Here is a 20,534-nt window from a genome sequence, read left to right on the forward strand (position 1 = left end):
GTCTCCAGGTGTTACAGATTCACACAGAATCACAGAATGTGAGGGATTGGAAGGGACCTCAAAAGATCATCTAGTCCAATCCCCCTGCCAGAGCAGGAACACCCAGATGAGGTTACACAGGAAGGGGTCCAGGCAGGTTTTGAATGTCTCCCGAGAAGGAGATTCCACAACCCCCCTGGGCAGCCTGTTCCAGTGTTCTGTCACCCTCACTGAGAAGTTTCTTCTCATATTTAAGTGGAACCTCCCGTGTTCCAGTTTGTGTCCATTGGCCCTTGTCCCATCATTGGTTGTCACCAAGAAGAGCCTGGCTCTGTTCTGACACTCACCCTTTACATATTTATAAACATTAATGAGGTCACCCCTCAGTCTCCTCTTCTCCAAACTAAAGAGCCCCAGCTCCCCCAGCCTTTCCTCATAAGGGAGATGCTCCACTCCCCTAATCTTAACCCCTTACCTACACGTGGAGGCTGCGGGGGTGATTTTAAGCCTGACGTTTACCAGCTCTCGGCTGCTTTACTTAGAAAAAGAAAGATTTATTTTTCCACTGTTTTTACAGGGCTGTACAGGCGCTCAGGGCAGCTGGACCTACGTGAACGTGGAAGCAGGTGCTGGGTGCATGAAGTTCAGGAGATGTTTGTGGAACCACAGCCTGACCGAAATACAGCGGTTTGACAGCCCTGTTCTCTGTTCCACCCGGTAGCTCTGGGAAGAAGACCCACGGGACAGGACCACGGAAAGCGACGAGCGCCCATAACCCTTGCCGGATAATCAGCGTTTTCCCAAAACCAGGGCGGACGCGGCGGGGCGGGGCGGGGCGGGGGCTGGGGGCGGGGGTTCTGCTCGGGGCGGTTCCACGGCCCCCGTTGGGGCGGGGGTGGGGAGGAGTCACGCGTCCCGCACGCTCCGCCGCCCCGCCCTCGCCGCCGCCCCCGCCCGGCGCTCCCGTCTCGCAGCCGCCGCGCCCGCCAGCGCCGCTCCTGCCTGCGCTCCACTTGGTACGGCCCACCCCGGGGATCATGGCGATTGATGGTAAGTAGGCCAATAACGGGCTCCCCTCGCCCCGAGCCGCTCTCCTCCCCCAGCCCCCTCCTCTCCCTCTCCTCCCCCGGCCACGGGGAGAGGGCTGGCTCCGGGGGGGAGGGCTCCCACCGCGGCACCCAAACCGAGCGGCACCCCCCGGGCCGGGCTGGGGAGGGCGGCAGGGGGGCGCCTCCTCTCCTCTCTGTCTCTCTGCCCCTGCAGCGGAGGTCTGTTGGGTGCGTGGGGGACAGCTGAGCGCCGCTGCTCCCTTCTCCCGTCTCCGTGCCGGGGAGCCGGGAGGGGGTAAATGGCCCCGGCACGGTGGCCGGCGTCCCTCCTCTCCCTGTGCCGCCGGCCCCTGCGCTGCCCTGCGGAGGACGGAGCCGTCCTCTCCTCTCCTCTCCGCGCCGCGAGCCGCCCTTGCTCGGCTGGGCAGGCGGGGGCGGTCGGCTCCCCCAGGGCCGGCGGTGGGGCCGGGGCTGCGCCGCCTCTGCCGGGTCCCGGAGCGAGGGGGTGTCTCCGAACAACCCGCGCCCTGGGTGTAAATGCCCGTTGCTGGGGGCGCGCAGCCTCGTCCGCCCTCCCCGTAGAGACTTCGCCAACTGCTTCAGAAGTAACGGTCCCTCCTGGCCCCCGAGTCTCTGCCAGCTGGTTCCCCAGGCGCTCAGGAGCCAACAGGCTGTGTAGGAGCTTGTGCCCGCAGATCTTTCTAGTCATCGCTTAGAAACAGCAGTAAGGGAGCGGGGTGCGCTGGACACTTGTTGGCTTTGTTTGGAGATGGTCGTCTTAAAAGGCAGGGCGTCTGAGCTTTGTTTTGAAACCTTCCCTTTTTCTGAGAGGAATATTACACCTTGTTAAAAATCGTTTAAAAAAACCCCACCCAAACCCAGAACTTTATTTCCAGCAACAGATATGCCGCTTTCCTGTTATGTTTCTCTCTGAAAAGGATCTGTTGTTATAACTTAAAGAATCCAGGAAAACAGTGAAGAGGGGAAAAAACCCCACGAACTGTTCTTGTTTGTTTTGCGTGTGGGATGTTTCTGTGCTGTCAGTTTCAATGAATTAGATATTCAGGCCTGTGTAAGAAGTTGCACTGCGCAAGCAAAGCTGCATGTTCACCCTGTCTTGGAAGCTGTGCGCACCAGGAGTCAAAGTTGGCCAGCTTTAAGTTGGCTACGTTCTTTTCTGCTGAAAACCCCTCTTAAAATTATCAAGATTATAGCAAAAATTTCTGCTGGGTCTGGACTTGAGCTCAGGAAAAAAAATTATCAGTCCTTCAAAATCTGTCTCTGTTTTCATTTTAGGCTGCATTATCCCAGAAATCTGTGAGAATTTGTTAGATCTGAAAATATTAACAGAATGTGAAATTCATGTTTAATGTTTTCAGAGGATTTAGGGTAATACTTCTTACAAGTTAAAACGAATAGTCATGAATGAATTAAGCAATCTGGCCTTTTAATAGAGTGCAACACTTCTTGTTAGGGCCAGACTTTAGAAATAGCCCAGCTGTCTTGTAGATACTTAGATGAAATTGCCAAAATGGTACTTAAGCTCTTGAGAAAACTGGCTGTGTAGTTTACAGTTAAATGTTAGGTGGGATTACAAAAAAAGTCCAATCATGAAAGTGATCTGCTAAGTTTTGATTTTGTACTCTTCTCGAAGACAGAAAACGCAATGCAATTTTCTGCTGTGGTCTGTAGCAGGCATGTGGCATCCTCTTTGTTTTCAACCAAATAGCTGATTGCTGTAGATTTGTAGGTAGGTGTTACAGTTTTTATTCCTGATCGTGGTGTTCTCCTCCCCCTGTTTCTGCAACAGTGTCTTGCCTGGACTGTACCATTTAGCAGTACTGTTTCCTAGCCCTAGTGTTTAGAAATGAGAGTTTGGTTTGGGTGATTACTAACTCCTGAAGGCAGGATCAAAGCACAGGACCTCTACCCAGAAGTGTCAAAATACAGAATTTACATTGTGTCCAGATAAATTTGTAAATGTATGTAATTAAGTGAACACAGAGAACACTTTGCTCAGTTTTAAAGGCACTGCTGTTGTCCTTTTTTTAAAATTGTTTTGGTAAAGGCATGGAAAATGAGCAGTTCTGAAAACTTTTGACTGAAGAATAATTATAAAGTAGCTCAAAACCCCTTCAATGCTTTGACACACACAGTTATATGTGAAGAGTGCACAAAATTAGAAGACCTCAAATTAAAAGATTTGGCTCTTCTTAAAAATCTGCAAGTACCATTTCCAGTGTCATTGTGTCAGTAGACCAGTTTACATCAGTTCTAACACTAAAACCCAAGATTTTTGTACAAGTGAGGCTTTTTATATCAAGTGTTACAGAGAAACAGGGAGCCAATGGCCATTATCATTTTGTTCAGTGACAATGCTTTTTTACTTTTTTGCATTATGATCGCTGGCAGCTCATTTATTTATTTCTTTATTTTTAAAGTATTCTTCAGGTGACCAAGTTCAAATCCCTAATTTAGTGATTGTGGGAACATTTACATATTTTTCTTTAGAAAGTTGGTGTCATGTTAAAGCATGTTCTTATTTATTTATAAATTGGATATATATTTTGCAAAGGTCAGGCAATCTCAGATTTGCTAGGAAGAAGCAGAGGGCAACCCAATTGGGAAAGTTTTGGCTCAAATAAGATTAAAGAATTTTATTTACACGTCTTATTTCTGTGTATTTCTCTTCCAAGACAAACTTAGTGTTAATATTAAGTAGGAGCTCTATTTTAAGATGCAAGGTTATTTATTCATTAGTATTCCCACTTTTTCTTGGGAAAAGGTTAAATTAATCTAATACAAAGAGTATCAGAACGGAGAGGATGGTAAATATGGTAGAGAGTGAGGCTACACAGAAGCAGTAGTAAGCCCAGACTGGTAGGCAGTCTGAGATGAAGATGCTTTCACCTACATCTACCCAGCCCAGGGCTCCTGTGGCGGTTTGCTGGGCTTGGGAAGAGGGAGTTTGTGTCACTTCTGAGAATCCCTCAGCGTCACTGTGGCAATGCTCCTCACGGCAGCATTAGTTTGATTTCTTCATGCTGCTTTGCCTCTTTTGAGCAATAGCAAAAATTTGGCACCTCCTTAAAAGTTATGTTGAATTGAGATCTGGGTGAGGAGCTGGCAAGGGAAATCACATTGCAACTGCATGGAGAAAGGAAAAAAAGGTCGCAGTTGGATGCTTTATAACCTAAGACATAATTCCACGTCTTGCCTGTCCTTGTGAACTTACAGTTACCAGGATTTTGGGCTGCACTTGAACATGATGTAATGTGGTACAGGCTATTCGAAAGTGTACGTTTCTCAAGGAGGGGAACACATTTAGGGTTGAAGCTTTTCAGACTGAGTTAATTCCTTTTAAATTTAAACTCTTTCCAGTGGTTTCCATTGTGAGGAGTTTAGTGTTAAGAACTGAGAAGTGGTACTAAAGAGAATAATGAGCCTTACAGATGAACGGGAGAAGTAAGTAGAGAACAAAGAATTACCGGGTGGTGTTGCCATCTAATAAGTTATTGCTAGAGTAATGAGGCTAATGAACGAGGCTTCCTATATTTTTTCTGCTGTGATCCTACCAGTATGACATTTGCCCTTCCTGATTTAGTATGCCAAGGTCTCGTCTTGTATCTAGGCTTTTGAAAACCTTTCAGTTTGTTCCTCCATCTCCTGAGTGTTTCTCAAGTGTCCTGAGCTCTCCGATGCTTTTGACAGGATTGTCCTCCCTCTCTTTCCTCATCTGGCAGCTGTTTGGTTGGGAGCAGGCGGCTGCACCGGTGTGTGCTGTGCATGGATTTATCGGCTGGTTGGCTGCCCCTGTGTTTGGTGAGGTCTGTGTGTGTGTTCTATTTGACTGCTGATTTTTCATGAAAATCAGAATCCCCAAAGTATTAAGTTCTTAATACTATCTATCAGTTTTGGCTCAAGTTAGCCAATGAATTTGTAAACAATGGAAAGAAGGGTCGGGAAATGGATTGGTTAATTATATAACCCTCATTTGGGAAACAAAGACAAAAATTACTGAATGAACCTACTTTTTGTTTACAGGTATAAGAATAGAGAGGAATTAGAACACTGCTTCGTGTAGGTTACATGAAAACTATGCCTAATTGCAAATTTCTGGAATTCGGAAAAGGGAACAAAAGAGCAAGGAGCTGTGTACAGTTCTTAGGAAGGAGTATCATATGTGTGGCTCATAGGTTGAACCTGGCCTGGTGTGAACAGTTTTATCTTGACTTCCAGGTTACCTGGGATATTCAGGTGTCACTGCAGTGTGTACTAGAAGGGTGTAAGATGACATGGGGATCCTCAAGTTAACACTGACCTGAATTTGCCATACTACTTGTGAATCTAAGGTGGTGCATGCAGCCAGGGCAGGGGTTGAGCAGCAGCAGTATTAAATAAAGCCTAAATGTTAGAAGCCATATTTTGTAGTTAGGCCCTCTTTTAAACACACTTGTTAAATGTGGAGTGGATCAAATATCAGGGTATTAGATTTGATCGTCCACACAGAATCTGTTTAATGTTGTCTTATGCTTATGCATTCTCTCTAGTGGAAACTATTCAGTGAGTGCTACCTGGTATTAATTTTTTATTGTCATTGTAAGGATGGTTCCCTGCATTATTTGCTGGAGAAAGTAAAACCTTGTGCCATATGCAAAATTACTAATTTTCTGCTTGGATTTGTGTTACACCATCATCACTGTGGTGTTGCACATCTGTTGAAATAAACAGTTAGGTCTCTGTCACCTTTTAGGTAATAAGAGTGGGATACCTTTTTAAGAAAAAAAAAATCTAACCTCTAATGCTCTACAGACTTCTTGACAAGTTCCTCGTGGGCTGAGATGAAACTATCATAGCTGATATAAGAACAGTTGATGTGTTCAGAGTGAAATTCTTCTTAAATTCTGTTAATTTTCAATGCTTAGTGCTTTTGCAAATTGGAACTGTTGGCATTCAAGATGGGTGTGCAAGAAAGCACACACACAGTCACTACCTGATTAAAAATGTTGGCTTATATTACTGCCCATCAAAATACAGGCGATCCACAAAAGGGGAAAGTGTTTTGCTGTCTTCGGAGAATTTTCAACTCGTTTAACCATTAGGTTATATTTTTTCTTCACCTTATTCAAGTACACTTCTTCAAGCTTTTGTGATGAATGATGCAAGGGATCCACAGCTGATTGTCTCAGGCTTTTTCCTGAATACTGCCAGGTGTTGGACTGCATAAGGCAAAGGTCCTCTATTGTATGTGAGACTAAATGTGCACCTGGGGACTGAAGGGAGGATTTCAAGTCAGCATTTAATTTGTGCACTTCTTAATTTTTGAGTGTTTCACTCTGGGATGTGGGAGATGTTTTCTAATTTCTTTGTAAATCTGTCTCTAGAGTGAGATAGAGAAACTTGGGGATGGTTTTGAAAGTTAATTGTAAGACAGCAAATAAGTGTGAGTTTGTGAACTAATAGGTCACGTTCTACAGAGAAGTGTATTCTTTGATGTGAGAAGTGGTAGGTTCAGTATGATTGACAGGTATTTTTGATCTGTAGTCTAAATCTAGCAGTTTAACCAGGACCTTTTGAGATATAAACTATTGGTAGGAATTTCCTTTTGTATCAAAGACTTAATGTTTTATCCGAAATATTATAAATCCGGTTACTGATACTATTTCTGTGAGTATATGACTCACAATTTCGTGGAGTAACTAAAACTGTTAAAATGAACCCTTTTAAAATAAATTATAAACTAAAGTCTATAGATCATTAATAATTAAAAAATATTTCTCGGCTTATTTTCTGTTTGGAAACTTTGATCTAGAGTGGTAATTCAGTGGTGTTAAGTAAAAACTGTAGGAATTAGCTTAAGCTCAGACTAGTTTTTCGTCCCTTTTTTTGCTATCAGCCTTTGTTGTTGACATCTTCCTTTTTATTTCCAGGATATTCAATAACAGTGTACATTTTTAGCAATGTATATTTAATCTTCTTGTCATTTGCAGTGAAGTAATAATTCTTCTTGTAGCTGCTGGTTCTCTTTCAGTTCTTATTAAAACATATATTAACAGGTTTTATATTAGGTCAGATTTGAACTGCTTATACTGAATATTTCTCTTGCTAGCTATATTTGCTGTATCTCTTCATTTCCACTAGTAAGACTTATCTGAAGAAGTGTTTACTGAGAATGAGTTAAATGAAGAACTTATTAATCTTTTTTTTTAGTGCTAATTATATTTCAGTTGTCAGAAGGGTAGGAAAGATAAGCATCTGGTCATTCTGGGTAGAAAGGAAGCTGAGATGTTCGTTTCATGATGGGAAGAGAAGGTCCCCAAGAACCGCTCTGCTTTATGACATAGTAATGTTAGAAAATCTGTGCTATCTCAATTTCTTTTTGGCTTCTCTAAGTCCATGGAGATGCTTCCATTTATTTCAGTGTGGACCGGGGCAGATGCAAAATTTGTTTAAAAAACAGGTATGGCTATTATATTCTTGATCAATTGTCTCATTGATTGCTAATTCATTGATCAGTGTCATTGGTTCTGTTAATTACAAATGTAATTAAAATTTAAATATTTTCTGTGTGAAAAAAAGTTTTAATGTTTGTTGTTACTTTAATAGTTGGATATCAATAAAAAAAATATTCTTAAGGCAGGACAGGTAGATGACCTTATCCTTGGGCTAAGAAATCAATAGATAGCAATCATTTTAAATGGTACTAGCAGAGAAGACAGTCTTTACAGTAGGACTCTATATTATAAAGCCAGAATATTGATTTCTAAATTCTACTCTGTTCTTGAACATGTTTACTGTTACTTAATCTGATACTTATTTCTTTTATTACTGGATTAGATAGTAAATAACTATTCTTTATTCACCTTCTTACATCGACCATCTATTGTGTCTTTTTTCCAAGTTTAAGAGTCTTAGTCTATTAAATCACTCCTCATATGGAAAACATTGTGTTCTAACCATTTTTATTGACGTTTTTTGCCTTTTTCTGTGACCTCTGTGGTTCTTTTTTATTCTTTGAGTTGGTGGGACAGACAGGAGACCCAAACTGCACAAAATGTACAAGATGTGGGCACATAATAAGTGTATAAAATAGCAAATTGGATTTTTTTTTTAAACTTGCTGTCTCTTTTCTAATATATTGAAATATTTGCTATGTATTTTTGTTTTTGACTACTTCCAAACATTCAGCTTGTAACATTTAATTTTTTACATATGCAGTATTGTTTGAACAGTAAAATTGTAAACAGAGTACTAAAGGCATGCAGAGGTGATTTTACATTATGGGCGAGGATGGGCTAATGAGTGTGTGTGACCTTTTTAGGAAAAATAGCATAGTGATATCAGCTGTGCAGTTGCTGTTCTGTGAAAGTCTTTCCAGCTTTGTTTATTGCCTTTACAGTTAGCTGTCTTTTCATCTAAAACCAGATTCTTCCTTAAAATCAGTTCATGCTATGAGGCAATTTTTCAAGATTTGTTGATATATGTAAGCCAGAACTCTTTCACTATAGTTGTCTTTTAGAATAACTTTGTAATACGTTACATGAAACAGCTTAGCATAAGAATGTGTTTCCTAAGTAACTTGTGTTCATAGTGAAAGCATTGGTATTTCCATATGCTTCACATGCGTTAACGTTGACAGTGATAGGCTTTTTCACTGTATCCCACCTCTATTCTGTGCATTTGCTGCACAGCACTGTTGTTTCCTTCTTGTTTGACAGTCCTGAATGCTCGAGGCAGGTGTCCAGCCTTACCTGTCATCTGCAGACTGACGGTGGCTGGGTCACTGGGGTCACAGAGGAGCGAAGGAGCTCAGCTGAAACGCAGGTCCCTTACCTTTGCTGTGTCTGAGCAGCGGCTGCTTTGTAACTTGTCAAGGTGGGCTCTCAAGGGCCGTAAGGAATGCTGTGCCCATCGCCCTGCTCCTGCTTCTCGTGCTGTGCCCTATTGTCATTCTGCACTCTAATTTCACAGCTTTGTCAAGGGAAAAATAGTTGGGTAATGTTGAATAAAACATTAAGTAAATGCTTGTTGAATGCTGTCCAAACTTACGGAAATGCTAATTAAAATACAGTCCTCAGCAGGAAAGTAAGTTATCACATTAAAAGTATGTCCCAAGTTACCGCCGATGACAAAGACTTCTGTGATATGGTGTAATGTTTTGCTGCAGCTACTAACATGGATTTGTTGCCAAACTGAAGAATAAGGTATTTTATATGCAGTTCCCTAAGTTGCACTTACAGTACTGCTGCTGGAACTGAGACTGTGTGATGTGTTTGTTGAAGGGATGAAATGCACCCTGGCAGAGCTGGTGGGTGATGCCAGGTAGGGGAGCAGCTAATGTGCTGGAGGGCAGGGCTGCTCTCTGGCAGGTGAAAGAATGGGGTGAAGGCAACCGCATGAACTTCAATAAGGACAAATGAAAAGTCCAAGCCCTTGCAGCACTGCAAGCTGCAGACAGACTGGCCAGGAGCAGCTCTGAGGGTCCTGGTGGACATCAAGTTGAACACAGACCAGCCATGTGCCTCTGCAGCAATGTAGACCAACCCTGTATCCAGCGGTGTTAACCCAGTATGAGAGAGACTGACAAACTGGAGAGACTCCAGCAGAGCGCTCCTAAGCTGGTGGGGGGACTGGAGTACATGGCACATGAGGAGATGCTTCAGAAATCTGTTTGTGTAGCCTGGGGAAACCTGAAGGGCACTCATACTGCAGCAGAGGGTCTAAGAATGGAAAATGGGTTCTTCAGGTGCACAGTGAAAGCACATGGGGCAATGTGCATGAGCTACCTCAAGAGAAATCCTGGCTGGCTTTAAGGAAGAAATGCTCACAGTGAGGGGCTGACACCTTCCCTGCCTTTCCCCTGGAGAGGTCATGGGATCCTGGTCTCTGCATACCTTGGTTGGTTGAGGCCCAGAAGAACTTCCCATAAAGGTGGTCCTGCTCTGAAGACTTCTCAGAGCACCAGAGGTTGTTCCCAACCTAAATCACTCTGTGATAACATCTATGTTATAGTTCTTAGCCAGTTTTTGACACCTAGCAGTGGAGTTTCAGCTGAAGTCCAAACATAATAGAACTTTGAATTGTACTAGTTTTAGAAAAACATACCATTTTACAGTTTAATCAATACAAAATTCATGTGGTGCTTTATCTTTTTCAATGTACAACTTTTCATGCATGTTAAATTGTGTACATTTCTTATCTAGCCTTGTGGTCAATAAAAAGTACCATGAGGATTAATATAAAGGCTGTGTTTAGTGGAAGGTCATCATATTTTAGTGTCTAAACAGTTGAAAAAAGATATTTCTTTAGTAGACAATAGGTAGCAATGCAAAATCCAAACCTAAAATTAGTATTTTATGATGAGCTTTCAAGCTGGTTGATTTCTCTGAGGGCAGTATATAATTAAAATCTAATGCTATTCACTCTTCTTCTCTCCGTCGTTTCTGGGTGAATCTTAATTTTCAACTAACTGTGTAGCCCCCATATAATGAAAATAATTTTTTTTCAGTATTTTTTTCATTTTTCACTGATGAATTTAAGTCTATCAGGGGAAGAAAATCTAGGGAGAAGAGTTTCAGTTCCTCTCTGTTTCTCTTTTCTAGTCTTAAGATGATTGTAATTACTTTAAAGACAGTTGTAATCTTTTCCCAAAGCTGTTTTCTTGTAAAAACATCTTGCTGTTGTAAAACCATTTTTTTTTTTTAAACATAATTTTTGGTATATTTTCCTTCCAAATGGTTTCTGAATGAAAACAATATTGGCCAGCTTCTAGAATGCACTGAGAATGTTATTATATTGCTATTATAACTAGGTTTTGTAGTGGTGATGACTGTAGAAAACTCATGGGATCCTCAAACTCATTGATACTTACTTGATTTCCCTTTCTAGAGTGTCTTTGAGGCTCGTATTTCATGTTACTGAATAGGAACAAGTATGTTGACATATAATGCAGATTCTTTTTAACTTCACACCTCACAGACACCTAATTTTGTTTTAAATCCATTTATTTGATCCCTTCTACCCCTTTTCCTTCTAATACATGCAGTTCCTACAGCTATTTCTTTAAAATATAAGTTTAATTACAAGTATAGATATCTTCTTAAAACCTTTACAACACCATCTGTTAGCATTATCACTTATGAGTTTTAAATATTAGTTGATGTTATAATATCTTTTGTTATTTGGCATAATTCCTTTATTATTGAATGAAGGAGAGTAATAAGTGCTATATATTTCCACGTTTTTATGATTGAAAGAGTTGTTTTATCTAAAGCTCGTTTTAGTGTGTTGTGAAGTGTTTGGAGCCCTGCAGTGATTAATGCATATGGAATAGATGTTTTGTGAGTTTTTGGAACTGTTTTGTATTTTCATGAGATTGCAGAGAACTGGTTATGAAAACCCGGGCAGTTCCCTTCAGCACTGTATTCATATACATGCAGTGTTTCGTTGTCAGTGGAAAAAGCCTTCGTGGCTGTCCGGGTGTGTTTAAGCCAGGCCATAGTTTTGGTGTAGCTTGAAATGTTAAGATTTGCCTGCAGGGCATATAGTTGCAAAATATATTAATTTAAAACAGAATACTGTAAATGTATTCAATACAAAGTAATCATAATAAAAAGTAAACTCATGCAATAATTTCTAGATAACATAAAAAGAATCCAACAGTTTGTAAATTGTCCATTCCTCCTTCTACAAGGCTTAGCACTAGCATGTTTCATGTTCCGTTCCTGTATCACACCTTCCTCTTCCAATATGGTTGACTGAATGTATCTCCTTCCTTTGTGGGTTCCTTCATTTACCTCATTAAGTATATTAGGTATTGGTGTTTTCTTTACTAGCTGTAATTCTAACATTAAAATATATTTTATTAAAAAGTGAAATAAAGCTCAGTGTCTCTAGCAACAATTTTGTTCCCATATAAATGTCTCAAATTCTGTACAGCTGTTTGTTGGGTTTTGTTTTGGGTTTTGTTTTTTTTTAATTAAAATGAAAAATCTTGAGAAATTCCAGGGAAACCCAACCTTTAGTAACAGGTTTTCTCTTTTTTTTTTTACCATGAAAGATAATCATAACATTGTTTTGGCATTCTATTGTGTTACAAATATTTTTGACATAATGAGAATTCTTTTCTCAGAACAGGAAATTATGCTTTTTGCTTGGGAAATACTAGTGTGCCTTCAATTAATTTGCTTGCGTTTGTAATTTTATCTGTAAAAATTCTATGTAAAACCCTTCAAAATGCACCATCATTAGCAGTTTCAAACCAAAGGTACACTTATTAATTCCTCCAAAGGATATAATGTATAAATGCCAAACTCGTTAAATCAATCTTTTGCATTTTTATTAAATGTCATGGTTTTACATCTTTCTCTTTTACACTGTTTATAAGCCTTATTTAGAAGCCAAATATATTTATGAATATTTTCTTATTATTTATTTCCACATAGGTGGAGAACGAACTTGTGGTGTACATGAGCTAATCTGCATTAGGAAAGGTAAGCAATGATTTGTGAAAGTGAACTTCTTAAGTTATGAATACTACTGGTAAGAAATCTGCTACCTGGGGTTTACAGTCTTATGTTTTCTTGATCTTGGTGTTACACCTTTGTGTTGCAAATTATTTGATGCTGACACTGCCAATTAAAAAAAGGAAACAATGATGAAATAAAATGTGAGATTCCCGAATAAATTTTGATTTTTCACAAGAAGGAAAAATGTGCTCTTCCAACATTCGCCGAGTTACAAGGAAGTTGTTAATGTTGTTCAACTATGACAGGAAACCACAAAAACTTTGATCTTTGCCCTGTCCAGATATTTGTAGGATAATTTGATTTTTTTAGTAGTAATGGCAAGTTGTGAGGATATTATGAAAAACAGATGAAATGGACTGGGAATCTCTGCCTGTGTTTTCTGTTGAGACCTTAATGACTCAAACTTCTTTGAAAACAACTGTATCTAATGAAACCAGTAATTGATAAAGCATGAAACAGAGCTGTACTCAAGAGAGGACTTTGATAAGTTTAAAGCTGCGCTACAATGACTGAAGCTGGAGTTTGACAGTACAGCTCAGCTGATGTAACAACTAGATACAGTTCTGATTTCTGTGGCCTTGCTGTTGAACCTCTGTGTGCTGATCTGAAAGATAATCTTAAAAGAAAAAAAAAAGTTTCTTCAAGGATTAGTTCCTTTAATTGAGTCACCATTGGGTCAGAAGAGTCTCAGTGCTTTCACAAAGTAAGGAGTAAGAAAGTGTGGTGGGAGAGGAGGAGAGCTGCCAGACTCTTCTGACAACAACTAAGCGTTTAACTGGCTCAGTGCTATTATCAAACCGCATTATACTTGGTAGGAAGAATTTTTATTTATTTATTATTCTGAATAGACCTTAGTTTCCATTGCATTCCCTTAAAGGTTTTAGTAAAATCTGTTTTTAAAAAAATATTTACTTAATATTTCCTAGCCCCAGAATTAAGTCTAGTGGTTAAGGTGAAAAACAGCTTTATGGTCACGAGTCATCTTTTCCAAATATCTATTAAAAGAATAATTGACTGTTGTGTTTTGAAGTATTGTAAGTAAAAGCAATATTCTGCTTCTTTTTTTTTTTTTTAAACTCTGATTCATTTCATTCTTGCTTTTTGATTATTTCTTTCTCTTTTGGGAGGGAGGTGCTTTCTAATGTTTTGGTGGGTTTTTTTTTGTTTGTTTGTTTTTTTTTGTTCGGTTGGTTTTGTTTTCTTTTCTTTTCTTTTTAAATTTCTTTGTTTCTGTCTCTGCTTTTCCATTGATGGATAAGCTGGTACACATAGTGCTCTGTATTTCTTCTGTAATAGGCTCTGTTTTTCTTTCTGAATTCTGAATCTCATTCCAAATTCAGGAAGCCTACTGATAAAGTTTCCAAATCTATTAATCTTGTTAATCCCTATTTATTTCAGGGTACTGCAGTAATTTAAAAAAAACCCAGTTTTTCTGTGTTCTTGGAGGCAGCGCTGTATGGTTTTTAATTTTATTGCTGGGAACCTATCTTGAAAAGATGTGCATCTTTTTAAGGTTCTGTATTATATTGAGCATTAGATTCTAAGCTCTGTCGTTGATAATGGTACTATAAACTTTGTTTTTGTAATAACAGTTGCATGGAACCTGTTTTTTAGCATTGCTGGTCATAAATTAGCCTAAGTGTAAGTGTGATTAAAAGAGAAGTATCCTGTTAGTGCCATTTATACCTGCAATATGTTGGGTTCCTTTTTAATTCAGCTGAGTTTCCACATTTATTCTGACCTTGTGTGCACTATGCCCAGCCATGTTCCTGATGGATTTCTCCTTGGAGTCTGTGGAGCAGGTGTGTTCTTGGCTGTTCTCTCTCCCAAGTTGAGATGTACATATAAAGCAGAAAGAGCTTGCCATCGTACTGCAAATCATCCAGTCGTGTGGTGTTTTGGTTACTTTATCTATGACTTTACACCATCTGATATGCGTTCAGGGCGTTGTTGTCTGTTTTGTTGTCTGTTTCTTCAGGATTCCTTTGTTTGCCAGTTGTGCAGACCTGCTTGTTTGCCAGGACCAGGGTGCATGCTCAAGGTCCATAAGGACCTCCTCAGAATGGGTCCATACCTTCCTAAGCTGAGAATTCCCAGCTGCCAGCAGTCTGGAGCTGGTCAGTTTGGACCATCTCACTCTGTTCTTACTGCTGCTGGGTACTCATTGCAAGCTAGTACAGAACTGAATTGAAACGTTTTGCAGTATAGAGGTCGTCCCTTCACCACCTCTTGACTGTGCCATGAAAGCCAAGCCTTTTTTGGCTTTCCGTCAGCTCACTGTGGAAGTTTGATGGACAAATTTAGTATTCACATGGACACATGGATAATTCCCTGTAGTTTTGTCTGGTGCTAGCAATGTTTGCAGTGTCCCCCTCTCCTTTTTCAGTGGTGTCTGTGTGACTGTGGCACCAGGAGAGTACACCCTGGCGCTCCTACCATTCATCAACTCATTTTCATCAAGTGCTGTATGTGAGGCTTTCAGAGTTGGTGCAGCATTTGACAAAACGGTTCTGCATTTGCTATTTGCCTGGAAGCCTCTGATGCATTCTGCCAGGTGACGGCAGGTAAGGTGACTGTAGTTAATGTGCCCCTGTGGATTCTCTGACAGAAAGATCAGTAGTGAATTGCCAGCCTAAGTAACTAGAATTCTTAGAGATGTCCATTGTACATTTGTGCCTTGCTTGTCTATCTTTCCATCGTCCTTCCAAGTATGTTATTGTTGAGAACCAACTAATATGATAAACAGTGATGTTCTGTCTTATTTGTCCTGTGCTGAATAGGGAGAAGGGAACAGCAAGCAAGCATGTGTCTTCTATGAATAATGCAAAGGAAAACTCTCTGGTTTCAAGTGATGGGGTGTAATTAGCATTTATAGGGGGAATTATACAACTTGAAGAACACCTGTTGTTGATTAATTTTTTTTTCTGGTTAGCAAACACATTCCTAAGTGTGGTTTGTTTTTCTTTTTGTGCCTGCCTATTCATTTATGCTAGAAAAATAGGAACCTTTGAGTATCAGAGGATGAGATGTGTAAAGGGACCAGAAAGGTCTGCAAGGCTGTGTGTGACCACACCATTTAGCTCAAATTATTTAATGAAAACTTCTTATTTATATATGAAGGCATAACTGTAAAAAAAACCCCAAAGCTTAAAAATGAAATGTCTGATTTAAGAATAGTCAGCTATTGAAATGAAAATAATTTGAAACCTCACTTTTCTTTTTTTTTTTTTTAGTTTTGCATTTGTCAAATTAGCCAAAACCATGGAGATTTGGTGGGTTTTTTACATTCATTATCTCAGTTTTTTAGGTACTCTAAGCTGCAGTATTGGAACTGCAAACAGTTGTGTTTTCATTTAAAACAGTTGTATTTTCATTTAAAAGCATCATTAAAACGTCTTTTGTGTTAACAATGCTTCCACTGAAATAAATAAAACTAAATTGGTTTGTAGATTTATTTTTAGCTTTCTAAGACTCAAAGATTTGCAAATACCAGTTATAATGTGTGTTGAATACATGAGATTATCTGAATTCTAGAGTAAATACGATACCAATACAGTATCAATACAGAACTCAGATTTGCTAACAAAAGATGTTGCACTTTTCTAGCACAGACCCTCCTGCTGCGTCCCATCGTGTTGTTACAGCTTCATAGTTGCCCAAGATGGGCTGTGGTGGATCCGCTTCTAGTCTGCAGAAGAAGGATGGCAGGTCTTTTATAGTGTTTTGCTCATTCATTTCCCTTTTAGCAGTTTCATACATTTTTGAGAAGGATCTGCAAAGAGCTGATCAGGAGTAAGAAGACTGATAGGCTTTTCTGGAAAGCCTTAAAAATGAATTCATATGTATTTTTGAATCTTCTAAATGTGTAAATACTGGGTGTGCGCATCCTGAAAATGTGCATATTTTTTGGTAGTTATACAACACCTAATAGCTGCAAAATACAGAACAAGTCACTTTCCAGCTATAGAAAAGAACTTCAAAGAAGTATGATCAGTTATTAGAGAAGTTTGGTAATACAGCACTGAAATTTGTGACCTCTGTGTTTAACATAGTTAAGTGGTTGAACTGTTCGTGTGGTTTTGTAAATACACATTGTTGAATTCTGAATTGGAAAAAGGCAAAAAGATATAAATGGCCTTCTTATTTGTTTCTATTATTTACTTCAAGTTTATTTTATGTACATACACATATTCAAATTTTTCTTGTATGACAATACATATGGAAGACTTGGTTAAGAAGAGTCCTGCTTAGTTCAGTTTGTACTGGCTATGTCAGGGCTCTTGACAGCAGAAGAAGGTGATGGAGGGGTTTTTCGAAATTACTTCTTTAAAGGTTTGCCTTTTTGCTGGCTGTTTTCCTAACACAGATGTTTTTGAGAGAATACTGAGAGTTAACTTATTCCTTTGGTTATTTGTTAGGGACATAGAAGAATTTGGGGAATTTAAGATGGGACTTAGGAAAAATGGGGTTTTTTTGACTATATAGTGCACTGTAGCTAGGCTACTAGTCTGACTTGGAATTGGCCGTTGTTAGATATACTAAGATTTCAACTAAGACTGTTTTCAGGTTCTGTTTGTACAGATAAGACAGACTTGTGATGAGTGTTAACATATTGAGCTGTAACTAGAAAAAAGCCCTTTTTAATATGTTCTGATATGTATAATACTCACTGTAGAGCATGGAAGTGGCGTTACAGGAGAAAATTCATGGCCATATTATTTTTAGGTCTCTTTCACCTTCCATTATTCATTTGTGCATTTTTGAAGTAATGCAAAGTGATACTTCTAAGTCAGCAATGTGTTTTATATTTAATTCATGGAAATGTAGATTGAGTATCTGAGTGAGGTCTGAGTTGTGCAGATTTTAAAAAATTGTTTTTAAGCCCTTTTTTCTTTGGCAAGATGTTCTTTTCTTTCCATTGTTGTGGCAGTCTCGCAAACAAAGGAAATTATTCAGCAAACTGCCTTTGCGACTAATAATGGCACAGAAGTGCTCTTTAATGTGCAAAAGAAAGAAGTTGCAAAAAGACTGTGTCTTTGCCTGACAATGAAAAATGTCACTTTTAATAATAATTTTGAAAAGATAAGAAGGTATGGATTTTTTTTTTTTATCAGAAGAATATTTGAAGGAGAACTATGTCCTCTTAAATGTTCTGGTCAGCTATCCTTATCCATTTTGCCTGTATCTGGATGTTAAGTTGCCAACTGCATTTAATTAAAGTGGAACAACATAAAATTTATTCATGAGTTTCATTTTGCAAGTAGAAACATTATGGTAGTGAAAGTCAAGTGTATAACTATTCTGTGATTCTGTGATTCAATTTATATTACAGTTTTTATGGTGATCTACACTAAATAAGTGCCTCTGAAAAAGAAACAAAATTTTTCCTCCATCTCCTTGCTCTCATCCAGTTGGTAGAACTTGTTGTTCTTCATAAGGAGGAAGGTGATTCCACAGATGCTAGCAAATTTCTTTAGGTAACCTCACATGAATGTAAAACCTTATAAATATGTTGTTTCTACCCATTTAAGGATTCACATATGGATAGTACAAAGTAAACTACATTTGTTTTACAGATACAGGAATGAAGGCTCTTCATTAAAAACCGCACACAATTAAACCTGCTTTATAATATGCCTAACATAGTAATGAATCTGTTCAGAATTGTGTACTAGGTAATTTTAAATAGAAAAATAGATACTTTTTTACAGGTTGAAGTAATTTTATGTCCTTTATCCTATTAACACGAAACTTAATAGATCTGGGAGATATTATAGACATATGGCTACATATTAAAAAAATGAAAGTAGTAATGTTAGAATTAACGACACCGGAATATATACTAAATTTTCCACTCTGTTGGAAAGCTAATTTGTATTTATACACTTTGGACTAGAGAAAATTTGACCTGAAGTAAATATTTTTCTTTGAGTTTATTGATGTCCATACAGGAATCAAAATTGTTTTTCTGTGTTCTCCTGTGTTTGGAGTCTTCTGGAAAGCAGCAACTACTGGGGTCACTTAAGTCTAACTGTCACAATGCCTTTTCTTCCGGAGCAAGTTTTGTGTGTGAGAACTTTGCTATATGCAAACCCTGGCATTTCTTCACTTAAAATGATCATATAATCATTTTTACTGCGTGGTTCTTTGCTATGTATTCTAATACGTAGCTCTTCAAAAATCTGGATCCTGGATTGTCTTACACTTTGTTGTTAATTGTAGTTGCTGCTAGGAAAAAAGTGGTTGTAAAAGACTTTTATTATATAGGTTTGCTTTCTTTTTTCCTCCGTAGTGGAGAGCTACTATGTAGTAGCTGCGAACTCTCAAACCACAAGCCTCTCTAGACCCCTGCAGGTCTTTAATACTGTTGCACTGGGAGCATTATTTGAGAGTGCTGTTTAAAATCTGAAATCACTGCTGTTCTCTTTCTTGCTGTGTGGAGAATCCGGTCGTGTAACGTGCTATGTAATTGCAACAGATTTTGGGGATTTGGAGGTAATCAAGATGATTCCATGATCTATGTCTGTTTCAAGTAGTAATGCAATGTTTCCTTTGCTGTTTCTTTTCAGAGATTTCTGTCGTGAGATACCACTTGGTAGGAGAGAAATTCTGTATTAGAGAGAAAAGATGTTGAGGGACTGGTAAATCAGCAGGGGTGGCAGGCTGACAACTTCCCCAGCCTGGAAGGATTTAGGAATTAAAAGATTTCTGTCAAAAGTTTAAATCTCCATCTCAGAGTATGGCTTCTGTAATTCCTAAATTCTTTCTTAGATCGGTGATGTTTTTGGAGCACGGGGTCCTAATTTTCCTATAATTAAACTTATCTCCAAACCCCAGTTTTAGCATGGTATTTTAAAAGAGAGGAAAAGGAATCCTGTAAATGAGAAACTGCAGAGGCAGTGCTGGAGTGGATAGAAGTATTTTTGTGCAGTTTTGTACATGATTAGTTAAATTGCTGAACCAAGATCTTTTTAACACTATTATTTATAAAGTAGGTTGAACTCTATTTGATGCAAATATTTAGTCAAGTAATTTAATTGCTCATAATGAAATTAAATAAATTGAATTTTACGAATTAAAATACATTCTAGACTTTCTTCCTGTTTGAAGGAAGTCCTGCAACTTAGATGTTGAAACATATTTTTTCTTATTAGTCCTTTTATTAGATGTTAAGAAAATTAGGGGGGAAATAGCCCTGGTTTATCTCTGCAACAGTGCAGATTATCCTTCAGCCTGTGTGAAGCGACATAAACGAAATGATGAAAAAAGTTGCTGTTATTCCTGATAACTTTCCACTGGAATAAAAGCAACACTGGAGTTAGACCAGCATAGCTGTTGTGATACAGTAATTCCAGTAAAATTTTTCATGTAAACAGGCACTTTTATTTTTACTTAATGTTAGGTGTATGGATGGTTTTATAAATGCACCTTTTAATCTCATCATTTATCACTTCAAATAATGCAAGTTTTCTGTTTTAGAAATAGAAATAGAAAATTAAATAAGCACTTTCATCGTGATTTCGTTCTGTTAAAACTTCTGGAAGGTTCTCGTTACTAAAAGTTGTTAATAATGTTCTTATTTAGGAAATTCTCATTTCAGTTCCGCCTTGAAATTCGATTGTCATTTGATGTTTATGTTCTTTTAAAACTGCATGTCACTTGGCAATATCCTGGATATCGATATTTGAAGTGTTGAAATACAGGTAACTCATGTTGCACATGCTTCTAATTTATACCAGAGAGGGTGTAAAACTTGCTGTATAGCAAGGTGCAAGATGCAGGAGAAGGAAACACATAGGGAAGAACATCACAAGACTAGCAATATAGTGTGTCTTTAAAGTAAAGGCTGACAAATGTAGCTGTCACTAGTGGGCTAAGTTAAGGAGTCTGTGCTGCAGAAGAAAGGCAACATGCAAGTTTGAATTAAAGTGAAGAGCATTTTTATACAGAAAAGTTTGGTTTAATGTTACCTAAATGT

General features: G+C 38.7%; 1 protein-coding gene across 8 annotated transcripts in view; it reads left to right on the forward strand.

The window, feature by feature from the left end:
• The first annotated feature begins 903 nt into the window (after positions 1–903).
• SYT14 (synaptotagmin 14) overlaps positions 904–20,534 on the forward strand; it is an 85,126-nt gene continuing 65,495 nt past the window's right edge. For 3 of the 8 annotated variants that reach the window (XM_065058362.1, XM_065058364.1, XM_065058365.1), the window contains exons 1-2: positions 945–1,029; positions 12,473–12,520. Coding sequence is in view for 4 of the 8 variants with exons in the window: in XM_065058369.1 (XP_064914441.1) it covers positions 1,017–1,029; positions 12,473–12,520 (61 nt within the window). In the remaining 4 variants the exon portion in view is untranslated. Of the gene's footprint in view, positions 1,030–12,472; positions 12,521–20,534 lie in introns of all 8 variants that reach the window. The other 5 variants (XM_065058366.1, XM_065058368.1, XM_065058369.1 and 2 more) reach the window with 4 other exon arrangements.

Source organism: Columba livia, chromosome 3 (genome assembly GCF_036013475.1).
Source record: "Columba livia isolate bColLiv1 breed racing homer chromosome 3, bColLiv1.pat.W.v2, whole genome shotgun sequence".
Classification (NCBI taxonomy): Eukaryota; Metazoa; Chordata; class Aves; order Columbiformes; family Columbidae; genus Columba; species Columba livia.